The sequence below is a fragment of the Corvus moneduloides genome, chromosome Z (assembly GCF_009650955.1).
Source record: "Corvus moneduloides isolate bCorMon1 chromosome Z, bCorMon1.pri, whole genome shotgun sequence".
Lineage (NCBI taxonomy): Eukaryota > Metazoa > Chordata > Aves > Passeriformes > Corvidae > Corvus > Corvus moneduloides.
The window spans coordinates 38204556-38222453 of record NC_045511.1 but is presented as its reverse complement, the minus strand read 5'-3'; the positions used below and the strand labels follow the sequence as shown (position 1 = coordinate 38222453).

General features: G+C 37.5%; 1 protein-coding gene across 2 annotated transcripts in view; it reads left to right on the top strand.

Annotated features, from left to right (window-relative positions):
• The window catches only part of DAPK1 (death associated protein kinase 1), an 87356-nt gene that overhangs the window by 65934 nt on the left and 3524 nt on the right, over positions 1-17898 (top strand). For both annotated transcript variants that reach the window (XM_032095688.1, XM_032095687.1), the window contains 8 exons: positions 424-621; positions 3936-4034; positions 6777-6854; positions 8883-9105; positions 11473-11661; positions 13460-13657; positions 15789-15927; positions 16827-16947. In XM_032095688.1, the coding sequence (XP_031951579.1) occupies positions 424-621; positions 3936-4034; positions 6777-6854; positions 8883-9105; positions 11473-11661; positions 13460-13657; positions 15789-15927; positions 16827-16947 (1245 nt within the window). The remainder of the gene's footprint in view (positions 1-423; positions 622-3935; positions 4035-6776; positions 6855-8882; positions 9106-11472; positions 11662-13459; positions 13658-15788; positions 15928-16826; positions 16948-17898) is intronic.

Genomic DNA, 17898 nt, shown 5'->3' with positions numbered 1-17898 from the left:
GTCTCTTTAAGTTGTTCCACAGAGAGAAAGCTCTATCTTTAAAGTTACTGATCACAAAGCAGATTGCATGACTTTTGCATAACTAACTTCTGTCTAGTAAACACTAGAGTTTGCACTATTCAGCTGGTTGTTACAGTTGATCACTGTCCTGCCTCCTAGGAAAGCTGTTAGAAGAGAATGTGTATTTGTATTTCATCTGTTCCACTGCAAAGACCAGTGGCTTAATAGAAATTTGCTTTCATCTCATGGATTATTTGTTTTGACAGATATGGTGCATCTCCCTACCTCCACCTTCAAATTTAAAACTAATGTGATTCTTGAAGCAAGGAGATGCACCCTGTTACTTGAGATGATTGTGACTTTGCTAAATGTTTTGATTTTTAGCATTATTGATCTCACTTACAAGCTGTCTTTTGATTTCAGGATGGTCATATAGCCCTGCACCTTGCTGTAAGAAGATGTCAAATAGAAGTAGTTAAAACTCTCATCAGTCAAGGATGTTTTGTAGATTTCCAAGACAGACATGGCAACACTCCCTTACATGTGGCCTGCAAAGATGGGAATGTGCCTATTGTGATGGCTCTCTGTGAAGCAAGTTGTAGTTTGGATGTCACTAATAAGGTAAATGGAATATGGATGCTGAACTACGTTGTTTATTAGGTCACCTGTTGCATTCGATGACCTTTTCAAATTCTCTAATATGAAAAAGTCTTTTCTTTGATTCTTCTATCTCTTAAAGTGGCCAAAAGCGAAGTATTAAATTACTCACCTCACAGAATTAACCACAGTTTGTTTCAGTTGAATAGATTATTAAAGATACATGAAGGAAGAACCCAGACGAATTATCACAGTATATTTTGCCAACCTTCTTCCCTAGCCATATAGCTTTGCTTTATGCAGATTACATCTAGGTGCAAAAGAATAGACGAAATGCATTGCAGCTGGCTTTAATTTCATATGTAACATTAATTCATATGTTGAAGACTGGTACATTTTCTGCTACAATGTTGTAACGCTAAAAGTATTGATTGCAATGATTATTGGTAGATGAATGGCAGCTAAAAATGCAAATAATCTGTAGTTGGTATAAGCACTTTCCAAAAAGAATATTTCATTACCTGTCCCTTAATTTCGAGACACTAGTTCCTTTTTTTTTGCTTCTGTTGTGCTCATGCTGCAGTGTATGAGATAACTAAACATAATGCCCTATGGGCTTATGTTATGGCTTTTCTCCTAAAGATCTTTAAGAGAAAAGTGAGCTGTTTCAGGAAACTTTCTTTGGATAGTTTGAATACGTCAAGATCAGCCACTGAACTCTGCTGACAGACTGTGGTGCTTAGGGCTTGATATTTAGCTCTGACTGTCGTCCTCTGCCCTATTTAAGTTTTATATATGCCACAAAGTTTGAAAGTTACTTATAGGAATCTTTATGTCACTATCTGCAATTTATTTGATTCAGGTATTTTAGCTTCTTCATGTTTTTTTCTGGTAAAGTACATATTCTCATATTCTAGCAATAATACTTTGCTAGTAAGCACTTCTATTCATTACCAAAGCACTTACATTGTATTAGCCAGGTAAAGAAAATGATCATGTTTTTTGGCATGAGGATTGTCCAGTGCAATCACTTTTGGTTTCAACAATAAAATCATCAACTGTCAAATGAAAAAAATTAAAACAATGAGCTCCTCTGCTTCTCATTTTAAATCTGATTGACCAGGCAATGAAATCCAGATCCAAAGATAAGAGCACATTTTAGTGGAGTTAATGGACTACGAGGCTGTCACCCTCTTTCCTAATGGAGAATGCTGAACTGGGATCACCACCAGCATGCTGTAGAAAAAATAATCAGCCTTCAAATATTCAGTGGCTGTGAGAACATGGTTACAGAAGCTATGGTTGTAGTTATTGTTTTGTTAATCTTTTAGGAGTAATGTATCCTGCGGAGATTTTTAGAGTGCCCTTTATTTGAATGGTGACCTTGAGTGTTATCAAATAGAGAATCTTAATTTCTACCTCTCATCTTCAGAAGCAAACCCTGTATTAACAGAGCATTAACAAAATTACCTGCTGTCCTTCGTCCAAACATCTGGCTTTGTTCCACATACGTATAATACTGATTGAAGGCACTGTTTGTTTCTTTCACAGATTCAGTGCAGTAGAACATCACATGCATTTATTTAGAATCATAGAATCACAGAAGCATTTAGGTTGAAAAATAACTACAATATCAGAGTCCAGCCATTCACCCAGCACTGTGAAGTCTACCACTAAACCATGTCCCTAAGTGCCACATCGATATGACTTAAATACCTCCAGAAATGATCACTCCACCACTTCCCTGAGCAGCCCATTCCAGTGCTTGACAACCCTTTTTGTGAAGAAATTTTTCCTGATAGCCAATCTAAATCTCCTCTGGCACAACTTGAGGCCATTTCCTGTAGTCCTATCACTTGTTTCATGGCAGAATAAACCAGCCCCCAGCTCACTACACCCTCCTTTTAGGCAGTTATAGAGATTGACTAGGCCTCTCCCAAGCCTCCTTTTCTCCAGGCTAAACACCCCCAGCTCCCTCAGCTGCTCCTGATAGGATTTGTGCTCCAGACCCTTCACCATCTCCATTCCCTTTTTCTGGCCATGCTTCAGCACCTCAATGTCCTTCTTGTCATGAGGAGCCAAAAACTGGAGGTGTGGCCTGACCAGTGCCGAGTACAGGGGGACAATCGCTGCCCTGGACCTGCTGGCCACACTGTAATACAAGCAGGATGCTACTTGAGTTGAGGTGTTGGGTATGGAGGAGCCTGAGCATCTTTTCACCTTCAAGTTGTCAGAAATTTAGTTGGCTTTGCTCTCAAATGCTCTTTCAAGAAGTAGTTTTATGAGTTTGTTTCTGACTGTAGACAGGAAGAACAGTATTGAAAGCCTAAAAATGTGAAGTAATAGCAGCAGAGATAATACCAGAAGAGAATAAATTGTAATTTTTTTAACAGTAGCTCTGAACATGAAAACAGAAGGGAACGTCATGAGGACCTGTTGTCAGTGAAGAGACTCATGGAAAAAGAAAAAATTGGGAAAGCAATACTGTACAGCCCTTCCCTCTTCACTGGAAAAATATAATACTTCATGCTGACTTCTTTCATTCATTCCTTTTATTTCTTTGGATGAAAGGGGGAGACTGCAGATATGTAATCTTCAGTAGTACTTGGATTGAAATAGGACCCAGAGTTCTAAAGGTTAAGGAATTAGTGTTGTTCATATTTAATTAAGTAAAAAGGCAATTAAATTTTCTGGAATTAAAAAGACATTCTCAAATATAGCCAAAAAAACTAAAGAATTCCTCCACAGTTGTGAAGGATTTGGCTATAAAATTGTTTCCCCATTTTTTAAATAGTCGTCTAGCCTTTGTTTTTAATTGCACTTTCAACAGTTGTACTTAAGCTGCTATCAAAAGTACTTTTTCTTGCAGTTTTTGTATCACAGTGTCTCTCAGTGGTAGGGAGGAGAAGAGAGATCCAACGGGCAGGAATTGTGCAGCAAGATTCCTTTATTTAATTATTTTACAAACTCCTTTATAGACTTTTTTCTTCATAGTCTAATTGGACAAAGGATCAGCCACCCCTTGGGGTGATTGGCTAAAATCCTAAAACATCCATTGTCAAAATATTTTTCTACTGTACCATAAACAAGGCTTTGCAAGGTCACAGGTGTTCATAGCTTATAGAACTCTGCTAATATCTTCCGTGAGAGAGAAAAGTATCTCACGGGAGTGGAAAGAAGCAAGAGAAATTCTTGCTAGCTGCATATGGTATCCACATTTTTGCAAAACCTTTTCTGTGTATCAGTATGTATAATTGTGTAATACGTTTGATTATTAGTCATAAAATTTGAAGTGAAGTTCTTTGACTAATGTAATGACACTTCTTTCCTCATGTTAGTATGGAAGAACACCTTTACACCTGGCAGCAAACAATGGCATTCTTGACGTTGTCCGGTTCCTGTGTCTTACCGGTGCCAATGTAGAAGCATTAACCTCTGTAAGTATTGAGAGATGCTGTTCTTCTTCTTTTATGCATGATAGTAGAAAACAAACTCAGAGACAGGTGTAGGAAAAGGACATTACGTTTTGAAATTAGAAAAAAAAGGCTGTTGTATGTTATACAATGGGAGTGGTATTTGTTATATCTCTCTTGTCTACTTGTTCCCTTCTTGCAACTGAATTTGGAGCTGATTACGGTACAGTACAGCTACCACTTCATCTAACCTAATAATTTCTTCACCTAAGAATTACTTGTATCATTATGCTTTCTATAAGCACAATGAGTCACTGTCATTAAGATTTATGTCATTTCACATCACATTTGAGAAAAGTACAAATACATTGTATGTATCTTAAATATTTTTCTTGCATTAAGGGGTTAAAAATTTCTGGTTTTATGGTGGGAGTTGTGTGGTTTAATGGATGAGTGAACTAGCATGCGAATATCCTTGTAAACTAAATCATTCATGTCAGATCAGCCAGCACCACTGCTTCCAGTTAGTAACACTGAAGGCATTTTCATTCTCAGTAAGGTGAGAAGCATCCTCCTAATGACATATCCACAGCAGGACTGAAGTGTCCTTCGTCATACACACGATAAATTATAGACATCATACACACAATTACATGTGTTTTGAACAAACTAACCATGTTTTATATTCAGATCCAGTGGATCGTTTTACATTGCTACTCATTGTAACCAATGTATTCTGCTTAGAAATAACTATTGCTCTGTATGAGGAAGACATGTTGTATTAGATTTTAGTTGAGTCCTCAATTTTCAGAGTTCTTTCCCTAAGCAATTTTTCCTGAGATGGCTGAAATGGAGAGGAAAAAGGAGAAAACTTCTGTATCATTTGCTTTACCCATTTGGTAGAAAATACAAAATTTTATGTTGTTTTCCTCAGATTTAGTACTGCAGTTTTTTCTTTTAAGCACAGATCTTATGTAGCAGGAGAATGCCAATAAACTTGGAGTTGTGGCTTAAACAAGTTTAGCACCTAATTGCTTTTTGATAGCTATTGGATTGTATATTGCCATGTCCCCTATTAATAATAATGAAATGTGCATGCAGTGGACTCGGTAGGATGCTCTACAGATTTCCTTTGTTGCCTGTTTTTTGTCTTTTTTGTCTGTTCCTTACATCCCACTGTGTATATGTACTTGCACTACTATGTACTGTAGAGATGAGATAAAATGAAAGGGTGGTGGGGGAATTCTTGAGCTGTTGCTCTTCGTTTATGTCAAGACAGCTGTGTTGGTATAATTGCCCATGTGGACACTGTCCTTCCAAGATAAAGGTACATTTTGTCTCTTTAGTTTAGGTCAGTTTGAAGGACATAGCAAAATAAATAGTGCTGATACTAAATCTAGCAGGAGTAGTAGACTGAATATATGGAACCATCCATTATTCCAACAGCATGGTGGCAGAGAGAAGGAAAAGGAGGAGGGGACCAGAGGAACTTGCATGTTGTGATTTTAATATTTCAGTTTTGCATTGGTTTGCTAGAGGGATATTAAACTGTTCTGAAAACTTTATTAACAGCTCTTTCTGAGCCAGTGCAGTAGAATTAATAGCCTTTTTCTTCTTTCACTGGGCATTTCTGAGGAGCTAACTTTTCCAACCCCATTAAGTAACTGGGCTGTATTATGAAGTCCTTGCTTCCTTTCTGGGATAAAGCCCATTTTATGACTAGTTTGATTTTTAATTTGATTGCATGGATGGTGTTAAGTGACCTTAGAAAACCTTCCACTCCTGGAGTATACAATCATTTCAAATGTTTGAAAATTGCCCCAAAAAATCTGTTGTGCTTACATGCTAACTGGCACCATGTTGTTGGATTCTCCTCATGGAATATTCTAAACCAACTTTAAAATTGTCAGATGGAGTAAAAATTTTGGATGTAGATACTTGCAAATGCCACTTGAACTCAGGATCAGCTCTTGCAGGCTTTCTGATCTGCAACACAGGGAGCCAGTCAGCAATTTTGATGAAATATTACCAGTAGGTGTAAAATACGCTTTCATGGATCCTGTAACCAAGCCCTTTTCATATGTCAGTTTTGCTTACATATTACTATACCAGTGTGTAGATACTCTGTACTTTTCAGGAAAGCTTGAATAGGAAAATAACTTGCTATTTTGCTTGTGGATGTATTTTCTAATTCTCTTATCTGAGATAGTGAAATAAGCTAAGTACTCCTTAATTAGTTACCTCTTACCAAAATTTAAAGCAACACAATAGCATAATGTAGCTGTAAGAGTCAAAGTAGTGGGCAATTTTTCTTTTAGTGTTTTTAATATTAAACTGCTGATCAGTAAAACATAGATAACTAAATGACAAGACCATAATGCTGAAGGCAGCTTTGCTTCTCCTTTTTAACTCGCTGATGCAATTTAAACTGCATCCCTTACAAATTTCTTGCTTTCTGGAATCCTCCAGTGGCTGATATGCCACTGTCAGTCTTTATCCATTGGTAAATAACCACTCACTTGCTATTCATGTGAGTCAATATGCTGATGTGTCCCTTCTTTGTGAACTTTTAAATCTATTCAGTGGACAATATCTAGAAATCACTATCATCCTCTAATTGGTGAGAAGAGAAATTGAATTCAGGGGGAGGAGTGTTGATTTTGCTCTCAGACTCTGAATTCAAAGTATCTTGCTACAGTGGCATCCAGATGCCCATCTGTAAAAGAAAAAGGAAGGAACTGCTGCTAATAATATGTGTTTTAACAGGATGGGAAAACAGCAGAAGATCTCGCCAGAGCAGAGCAGCATGAGCATGTAGCCAGTCTGCTTGCAAGACTTAAAAAGGTTGGGAATGCATGAATTTTAACTGTGGTTTTCATCAAAGCTATTCTAAAAGCTGTTGCAAAATTCCTTACTGCAATGGTGTCTTTTTTTTCTTTTTCCTTTTTATATTTTTAATTTTAAATTATGCCAGCAATTAAAGCAAATATGTACATATTAAAGAAGCTGGCTAAGCTAGTCTGCACCACTGATTTATATCTATCAGTCTCTGACAGTGCCTAGCAAAGCATCTAAGGTGTTTATTTAAAAAAAACATATTAAGAATTAGCACATCCCCCAAGATGACTTATTTCCTCACCATCACCATTTCACTTAGATTAAGGTTACAAAGGATGGGGGGTTTGTGCCCCTTATGAAAATGTTAATACCGTATGGAAAAGTTGCATAAGTTCTCAATGTCATCTTTTAATTCTGCAGTTTCAGTATATCCAAATGTCTTGCCAACTAGAACAAAAAGCTGACCTGGGCTTGTGAGGCGGTGTGTCTGACACATTTGATACAGACTGATTAGTCAGATAGGCAGCATCACTCATGCTGGGAAGGCTGAGTGGCTACTTGCCTGGAGATTACAGGCAAGAGCCAGACCAATTAAAATAATCCTGTTACAATTATAATGTTGAGTCTATGATTGGAGAAACTGAAATAAATTACCATTTCTGTTGCTAGTAGAAGATGGTGCACACCATGTATTGCCAAGGTGGAAGTAGAATCATGTCCTTTAGGCCTGCCAACAGGATTGTAAACTACATATGTGTGAAGATGTGAGAAAGCGTAAAGTTCAGACATCCTTTGCAATGACAGCTTTTGTAAATGTTTGTCATAACAGGCTCCATTTTTCATAGTTACATCCCCACACCAAACTCTTATCTCTTGTGTCTGCATGCAAGCAGGTAAATTTGTGATTCAGTCATGATGTAAATATGAAAATAATACAAATTGACCTAGAACAAAAGAAGAAGGTCAGATAGATGTATTTTGAAAGAAATATTAGTAAACTGTAATTCACTTCTTGATAGTGGAATATACATTGCTGAAGGTCTGTCTCTATATATGTGGGGAAAATGCATGGTGATCATAAACTTCATTAGACTATACTTTGTGACAGAGAATCTGATCAATTGAAATTTTAAAATTTTATCTAACCACTGAAAGTATTCTAGTACTACTTAAAATGGTCAGTATAATCTAGTACAGAACATACCTTACACTTATTTTTGGTGCTTGTGAAGTATTTTGCCTCTAATACAGACAGATGAAGAACCTACTATCATAGTGGCTCTTGTGGAGGATTCAGTATTAGCTGTAACAGTGCAGTGTTACTAAATAAATGCTTGCTGGTGAGGAAGGAACTAAATTGTATGCACAACTGTTTCTGTCAAACTTCTCAGCTCAGTTGCTGCATGCTTATAATTCGGGGGGCTCATCCTATGTGTAAATTAGGTGCAAATGCAGAACAACAGAGCCTCTCTCTCAGCTCCAAACGGGGAAATGAAGAAAGGGAAGATGAATCTACTAGTTACTTTGCTCTCCCACTTTTCTGCTTTCTCCTTGTTTCCTTAAAATTCACCCAACCATGAGAAGCACAGAAAAAGTTTATGTAAAGAAGAGAAGAAATGCACACTGAATTGTTGTATTGCTCAGGTGATAGGTGTCACAGCAAAATTCTTCAGTGCTGCATGTATACTCTGTAAGCGTATGTATATTGGTTAACCTTCTGAGACTGCTGGGTTAGGAGAATGGGTACTGAAAGAGGCTGGTTTTGATGCCTTTGCCCTCTCCACTGAGGGTCAGAAGAATTCCATTCTGATTCCATCACTGATGTTGAGCCTGAAGATGTGCAGTTTTCATGAAATATCAAGGTGGCTCCTGAGAGTGAGCACAAAACCATCCTGTCTGCCAGTCCAGTAACTGATGGCTTGCATGATGAACACCAGTCTGGCAAGAAAGTGTATCTAAACCCCATGCTGAATGTGTTGGGAGGCAGACGTTCCCTGCCACATGTTGTGATTTCTTCCTCATGTTGAATTTTAGGATACGCACCGGGGGCTTTTTATCCAGCAGCTGAGGCACACACAGAATCCACAGCCCCGGATCAAACTGAAGTTGTTTGGACACTCTGGTGCTGGGAAAACCACCCTTGTGGAGTCTCTGAAGTGTGGCCTGTTACGAAGCTTTTTCCGAAGACGTAGGCCTAGGCTCTCCTCCACAAACTCCAGCAGATTCCCCCCATCCCCTTTGTCTTCCAAACCTTCAGGTATGGTTTTGAGCCATAATGTTCGTATGAGAAAAGAGTTTCCTCTTAATCTCTAAGCTCCTAAGAAAAAGCTGTTGGCTGCACTGCAAAAGACAGGACAGCCTTAGCATGTAAGAAACAAAAGAAAAGGGGAGAGGGATTGATTTCTCTGTGCATAGGCTTGTACCTAAAGTAGAAGAAGAGGACCAGCACGTGTGAAGAATATATGAGTAGTTAAGGTTTTGTTTGCTTACACGCTGCATAAGTGAACTTGCAGAGTGGAGGACAGGACTTGTAAACACTGCTTTTTATTTTTCACAAAAAGTCCTAGGCTGCAAACATCAGTGTCATTAATAGCTTCTTTTTTGCTGGAGGAACTGCAAAATTGAAACAGTTGCTGCATCTTTATGTGATTTTGAAGTAATAGCAGGATTCAGAGCTGCTTCTGATGCCTTGGAGTGCTTTTCCTTAAGGTACAGGATGAATTAGCCCAGTTAGAGGTGTCTAAAATTGTCTCCAAACACGGTGAAAATAAATGAAAGCTTTCTAAACTGAAGTAAATATTTGCAAATATTAGGGAATAGACTGCTCATGTAGAACCAGTTGGCGTGTGCAAAGTGGGAAGAGCTACAAGGTGTGGAGAAACTAGCTAGGTTTACACCTGAGCATGTGCCCACTTTTGGAAGGACCCACAGGGGTACAGTGGAAAGACCAGTGAACTGTTTGTCCAGGTCCCTTTTCTAATGCTGGGAGCCTACACAATGTACACAAGCTAAGCATGTTGAGGAGCTCAAGTTTAAATTGATATTTAGAAGTTGTGTTACTGTGTAAGTTTTAGATGGGGCCAGGCTTGCCTTTTTTAAAAAAAAAAGCCTTTTGGATAATACTTGCAGGTTTGGATTTTGTTCATAATTTTTATGTAATGTTAGAACAGTGCTAGTAGTAGTTTTGATCTCTGCTTTCTCTCTACTCACCTGAGGAAGCTCTAGAGCATCCAAAGAGTGGCTTGGCAAGGCAAGATCCATGCCACAGAGATTGTTATTGCATTTGATGTTTACTTAACACAAGGGCCCCACATCTGTGATAACAGAAAGAAGAACTTGATTAAATTAACCAATTAAAAGTTCTTGATTTATTTATCTTAATTTATTGTGTCATACAAAGGGGGATAAGTCACTCAAGGAATATCAGTTCCTGGAGGCAGTACAGGAAGGTTTTGACTGAAAAAGATTTTTTTGTGATAGTTTGTAACAGAACCAAAGGAGAGGTGTTATGTGCTCACACCATCATAAAATCAGAAAGACTGCCAGTCACATAGGCAAATCAGTGTAGAAATAAAGATGAATTTGAAGCATGCCCTTGAAAAGAGCTTACCGAGATATAAAGCCAGAAAGGTGTGCAGTCCTATACATACAAAGCTACTATGGTGTTATTTTAACATTTGGAGGTTTGGTTTTTGCTTCTTTCAGTATATGTTCTTTTGGGATGTAAATCATTATATAGCATGTAAATTATGTTATGGGTTGAGTGACATAATCAGAAAAATATTTAAATCAGCACAATTTGATCTATACTTGATGACATGATTTGTTTGTTTATGTGTTTGTTTAAATTCTGTAAAAATAGGTGTGCGAATTCACCAAATATTTATTTACAAGAGCCCAAAGATTTAAAATATTACATTAGGAGATCAAACATGAAACTATAATTTTACAGCTAACAGGTAATATCTTTGTATTGTAAAACCCAAATATTAGAATTTGCTAACTAGTGGAGGAACGAAATTTTTATCCACTAGATGGTGCAAGTCAGTTTAAAAGCCCTTTTGTTTCTCAGTTGCACTCTGGGAATCTGAATAAACATGAAATTTAAAAATTGCTTATTAGTAAAATAGTTTTCGTTAAGGGTCTGCTTTTCTCCCTCACCACCCCAGAGACACTTGTTACACAGCGATACTTTCTGATACTTTTACAGGAATCAATAATATGAATATGTGACATTTCCATGCCAATAATAATAGGTCATGCAATGAAATTGTAGCCCTTAGCTAAAAAAAAAAAAAAAAAAAGGCAATATAGCTTTGCAACATAGAACTTTAATTATTGAAACCTTTCACACCCATAAAATTCAGTCTTTCTCTATGCTTCCCACTCAGAGGTATATCTGTTAATGGACATAAGTGCTTTATAGGATCATTCTAATATTTTCCTTTTAATCATTCAGAATAAGGATGTAGTTGTGTATGCCCACAGCTTCATAGACATCTCCTTTCTTTGAAGAGCACTTTGGGTTTTTTAATCTGCTTTTATGGCTTGCATACTTGTTTTGAAGTGATCTGGTTGTGATTTTCACATGGTTTGTAATCTCATTTTCCTTTCCCTGACCCAGTTTCAGTAAGTATTACGAATCTTTATCCTGGTTGTGAAAATGTCAGCGTGAGAAGCCGTAGTATGATGTTTGAGCCAGGCCTGACCAAAGGCGTGTTAGAAACTTTCGTATCACCTGCTCATCACTCTCACTTCTCTTCTGATGACCAGTCCACCAAGGCCATTGACATCCAGAATGCCTGCTTGCATGGTAAGAAGAGCCCTGGGCTGGGATGCTTTAGTGCTGCAGGAGAGTTAATGCCATTTTACTTGTTTTTTAAAATAAAAATGGGGGGAAAAGTCTGACTTGGTATAGTAGTGACCGTGTTTGACAATTCAATGCTGGTGGGATATAATTCATTTAAGGAGAAAGTAAATCTGCCTGAAGTTCTGTAGCTGCTGTAATATACATTTTAATCACTCATGTCACATCTTTATAGTATTACGTAGAAACTTTTTTGAGGTAAGTGGAAGAGTAGAAAAGAGGGATTGGTATGACAGGAGCAGGTTGGCAAAGTAGCCAACCATACTACTAGTATGAAGGCTTCTTCACTTATACTATATGTCATCTGGAGATTTTATCAGATTTAGTCTGGCCCATTTAGTCCTCACCATTTAACTATATTCCCAGCTATGCAAAGGACATACTGTTTTCACCCCATGACATGGCTGGAGCATATTTGGTGAGCCCTGGAGCTCATCAGTTATTGTGAGTGGAGCTTCTGATTTCATTTCTTTTTTTGCAAGGAAGCTAACTGCTCTGCAGTTGAAGCCAGTTAGCAGTAAGAGGGGTCAATCACAGAAGGTGTTGTAAGTACACACATGGCTTTTGACTCTGAGATCACACAAGTGGTGCTTATACTCCACCAGCCATACTAATCATCATTTATATAGGTGGTCAAATCTCTTCTTCATAAGGAAAATGTTTTGCGTGCCTTAGCAGCTGCAATTTTGAAGCTGAGTTAGTATTAATCAAGAGTTTATTTTGGAGACAGAAACCTGCTTATGAGTGCACAGTAATGAAATGAAATGACAGAACAATTATCCTAGATGCTGAAGAGTTTGCCAAGTAGCTAAAGCTTGTTCTTTGTGCAGGCTAATTTCTTCCTTCAGTATAATTTGAAACCCAGTCAAATTTTGCAGTGAAACAGAGTTGTGCCACGGACTCTCAGAAGGACTTTCTTTTCTTTCTCCGTGCTGTCTTGATACAGAATAAAGTGTACACACAGGTGACCTCTGAATATCTGTATTCATAACAGCAGGTTGGAGTTTTCTGACTTCTCTCCTTCTAGAATTCTGAGGTGCATCTTAATCACAATCTGTTTAATTAGAGGTAGTACAAGTGTGGCAGACATCAGTCACCCTAATCAGATGGTGCATCTGGGAACTGCAGCATACTAACACTTTTCTCACCCAAAGCTAAAGGAGGTGGCAAAAAGAAGCATGGAGCTCTTGGAATCCTTACCATGGTGATTGTTCAGCCCTGATTTACCAACACAATGCGAATAGTAAAATTCGGCAAAGCAAAGTGGCTTCTTTGAGAATGTGCTTCAGCAGTTTCTAAAATTAGTGGTGGCACGTTAAGAAGAAAAATTAATAAAAATATTAAGCTTTTTTGAGGTGAACAGGAAAAGAATGGGAGCCATTATTTTTAATTTGCAAGGCAATTACAAGATCTGCTGCTGTTGTTCAAGGCAAAGCTCAATGTAATTGCATAAGACTGCATGCATTTAACACAGTTGCTTACATATGGCATCCAGCTAAATGTCCTAGAGAAGGAATGTGAGAGAGGAACAGATTTTGAGGGTCCAACTGCTAAGCCTCTGAAACTGACTGAAACTTGTTCCCTTTGATCATGATTGCATTTTCAGTCTTGCTTTCTCACATGCATACAGTTTATCTTTGCAAAAGTTTAAATCAGATTAACTGTTTTGTTTGTCTTTCCATGGCCAGATGTTTCATGCTTACTGGTGAAGTGTGATCTCTTCATCTGTTTGTCTGTTTTTCAGGAGTTGGTGATTTCAGCATCTGGGAATTCTCTGGGAACCCTGTGTACTTCTGCTGTTACGATTATTTTGCTGCCAATGATCACACTGCAATTCACATAGTGCTTTTTAGTCTTGAGGAGCCTTATGAAATCCAATTAAACCAAGTGACCTTTTGGCTCAATTTCCTGAAATCATTGGTGCCAGTTGAGGAGCCAATAGGTATGTTCCTCTGCCTGTTAATGAAGTATTGAGGTCTGTAGAATAAAGCTTCTGTGCAACTGTGTACATCGTCTGTGTTGGGTGTCTTCATCCCCACGTATTCAAACAAACTTTACATAAGGTTTCTTGGAAAAAGGGAATTTAACTGTGGAAGAAGCTGGAAGAGTTGCATACACCACTTAGTTCAATTAAAAAGGGTCACAAAGTACAGTGCATATCTTGTGGCACTGGGGATTTACATTTGTACATGGCAGATGAAGTTTTATGTCAGATAAGCTGCCAAAAGAGGGCTGGAACCATTCAAAACACAAAAAAAAAAAAACCCCAAAAAGTTTAGACACACTGCTTAAATTCCTCTTATATCTAGCCCCCAATTAGCAGTGTTTTCAGCATAAATTAGTCTTGTCAGTGACAACAGAACAGGAACAGTATTATGAAACAGCATTACCCTTCAGTATGTGCAACTTTCATATGTTTAACTAGAGTTGTATTTGGACTTCAAATATGATAACTTTCTGGTGCTGATGCACAGAAATCAATATTTCTTGTAAATTTCACATATTCTTCAATTTTGCACCGGTTTTAAGTAATTTTACTTGTTTTATATTCAGGCTTACTGAAAGTTACTTGGCAGGCAAACAAATTAACATTTAGTAACATTTTTCTTAAAAGGTCTGGTAATTCAGGTGTATATACAGTAACTTGTAACTTGTTTGCATTTGTATCTGAGTATTGGTCTGCAGACTGTGACAGTTTCTTGGACTAACACACTTCTGACACATGTCTTGGTTCCATGATCTGAAAGATTACTCCAGCCAGTGGATCTAACTCAACACTAAAGGACATTTGTAACAACGCTAGAGATTCACCAGACAAATGTATTAAATACTTAACATTGTGCAAAGAGTTGTTTTGTCTCTCTTTCTGTGTTCTGCTTGTTTCTGTACGCATTATCTCAGGCACACAATGAGCCAAGGCCAACCCTTGGTTTTCAGTTCAGGCATCGGCATGCTTTTATTTTCTATTTTACATTAAATTACAAGGTTACTAATATCAGCATTTGGATCTAACCAACAATAAATTACCTGTGAAAGTTAAAGCTCAGAAATTTGCAAAAAGGTATCAAAGCTGCAAATACAGCTAATTTGCAATTGCTGAAAGCTTTTCACAGCTCCTCACTCTAGCAAGGAAACATAGTTCTTGGTTCAACAGAGTCAGAAATCTCAGTTAATTTTTTCTTCTTGCTTATCTGATTATCAGCATTATTCAGCTACTTCACTTAAAAAAAATAAGATAATTACAAAACACCTGCTATGCAGAGATTTGGGGAATTGTGGCTTTTTATGAATTAAAAGATTGTGTGAGCTCTTAGTTGATGAGAACAGAGCAGTGTTGTAAGCATATTTCTCACATGTGAAGATTTTTTAAGGCTAGAAGAGCAGGATTAGGTGTGCTGGCTCTTAAAATTAGTCTAATGATGTCTTTCCTTTTCTGGAATATGAGTTTAAGAAAAGATTGAAAACTCTGTGTTCCGTACTGTCACCTCATTCATGCCATTTGTATCTTTCTTTCTTTCTCATTCTTTTTCATGGTTTCTGCCAGGCTTTCCTACTTAACTCTCACTTAAGTGAGAGGTCATTGTTTGTGTAAGTACTGCAAAATAGCATTCATATCAACATATGAATATTGTAGACATTTTGTGTTCTTACAATCCTCTTTTCTGCACCTGTAGTATAAAGGACCATCCAAAGATTATGCAAAACCCTTTCAAGAAGCTGTTGTTTCTAATTATTTTTTCCTCATGCTGTCATAGTTTGTAGTTAGTAGCAATATCATTAGTGCTATTGATTATTGTTTTTATTAAACCAATAAAGTACCACAATATAAATGTATCTGATGTTATTCAAGTAGTCTAGCTATTAAAATTGGGCCTTATATAGACAGTCCTATAAGCAGATAACTGCCAGAGCACCGGCAGCTACACTGTTAATGGCTATGCTTAGAGTTGGTAAATCACTACAAAAGTGATTGGTATGAAAAATGTAAAATGCATTTCTGCTTTCCTGGCTCAGTATCAGCCATCTCCGTAGGCATGCCTCATAGTGAGGGAGTCCTCTTGCTTCTCTTCTAGCATTTGGTGGGAAGCTGAAGAGTCCCCTGCGTGTTGTTTTGGTTGCCACACATGCTGACATAGTGAATCTGCCTCGGCCTGTTGGGGGAGAGTTCTGGTATGACAAAGACATCTCCTTGTTGAAGGAAATTAGGAACAGGTAAGTGGGAAGTATATTTATACATAGCACTTAAACATGCTAACTGGAAAGAAAAAATACTAAAATGCATTGGAATATGTAAAAGGTTTTCATATGGCTTTATGATATTATGGTATTTTGAATAAGTTCAGGAAGCCTATATTGTGCTAAAATTGAAACATACACCAATAGTACAGTGAGTAAGCTGCCCTGAGCTAAAATGAGCCCAGTGGTGTCAAAATTAATTGTAGCATAGGCAGTCTCACCCTGTAAACACTGGGCTACATCCAAAGACCCATTCCAGCTTTCCATCTAACATCTTGGTGCTCAGGTTTTGCCCTGGTCTCAGAAAAGTAGACAGTTTGCAGCTAAAAACTCTGGATGCAAAAGAGGAAACTTTATCAGAGAACTACCCTTAGCTCTGAACTGATGTAGGATAGGTATGAAAAAAACTTAAATGAGGCCTGGAAGTACTCTACAAACCCTACATGGTTTGCAAAAAGCTGGACTTTATGGAGTCACACAAGGTGACAAGGTCATCCAAGAGGTATCGAGAGGTTAGGGAAACTTCTAGAATTCTTCAGCAAATGTCTGGAGCATTTGCTAATGGTAGATGGAAATAGGGAATTTTTCATGAACATACTATTGTTTAAAGTAACAATACCTTATATGCAGAGTGGAAAATGCAGAGCAGTTAAGTGGGAACACTGGGTGTGAGAAACCATCCAAACCTGTGAGTATAGACACTTTTCTGGGTTGTACAAGAAACAGATGTAGGAATTCCAGCACAGTGGGGGGGGGGGGAGGGGGGAGGAAGGCAGGAGGGGCAGTATCTTTATCAATTGAAAAGACTGAAGTACAATTGTATTAAGAAATAAACTGGATTTGGGGCTAAGTTAATAAGAATTTTTTTCTTTTAGATTTGGAAATGATTTGCAAATTTCAGAAAAGTTATTTGTCCTGGATGCTGGAGCATCTGGGTCTAAAGATATGAAGCTTCTTCGAAATCATTTGCAAGAAACAAGAAGCCAGATAATTTCTGTAAGTAGTGCCCTATGGTCTGGGTTGGATCAGCCAAAATGTGAACATCTTGTGTAATAATCTTCTGTAAATTTCAAACTTGGAACAATGAAGCATACAGAAACCACTGTTGTCCCAATTTTCTATCAGCATACTTGACAGGTCTTGTGATAAACAAACCCTTGAAATCAAAGATTCAGTCAGTATTTAGAAAATGGTAGCTGTTTTGACCAGGTGACCAAAATACTCTCTGTTGAAAGGAAACAATTTGAGATTTCAGTTCAAAGTCATAATTTTCTTTTTTGATTGGCAGCTATTGGATTCCAGCATAGTATTATAGAGAAATAGAGAAACATATTATAAATATATTTCAGGAAAGTAAGTTTTTCATTAAAAACCCACCAGACTAGAACAGTTTTCTCAGCTGTTAGAAAGACAATTCCAAATATAGATATGTAAACTGAATCTGTATTAACTTTTGACTGCATTTTTAAATTGAAAAATACTGCTTCAGTTGTATCTGTATGTGTAGGTATATGCATGTGAGACTAAAGGTAAAGTGTAGCCATGGTTTGATATTATCACCATGAATCCATGGAGACTTCCATACTAAGAACTAAGAAATTTTTGTAGCCTGTGCTAAATGGATTAATATTATGTTACACACCAACAAGATTTTCTGCATCTACTTTGGAAATGCATTTTTTTGTAATTGATTAAGAGTGTATGTATTACTGAGTTAATTCTGTGGGTTGAGGAAAATACTTGGATTTATGCAAAATTCAGCCTATTTTACATTCCTGATGGTCTCTTGATTTTATAAGCTTTTCTTCTCTACGAAAACTTTATTTTAGCTATGGTCACTAGCTTGAAATCTGAAGGGGTTTACTGCATAAGAAGTGGAGGCTGTGGCTTGAGAATGTGGGAAGAAGGCATCATGTCTAAGGCAATCAATACATCAAAGTACCATTT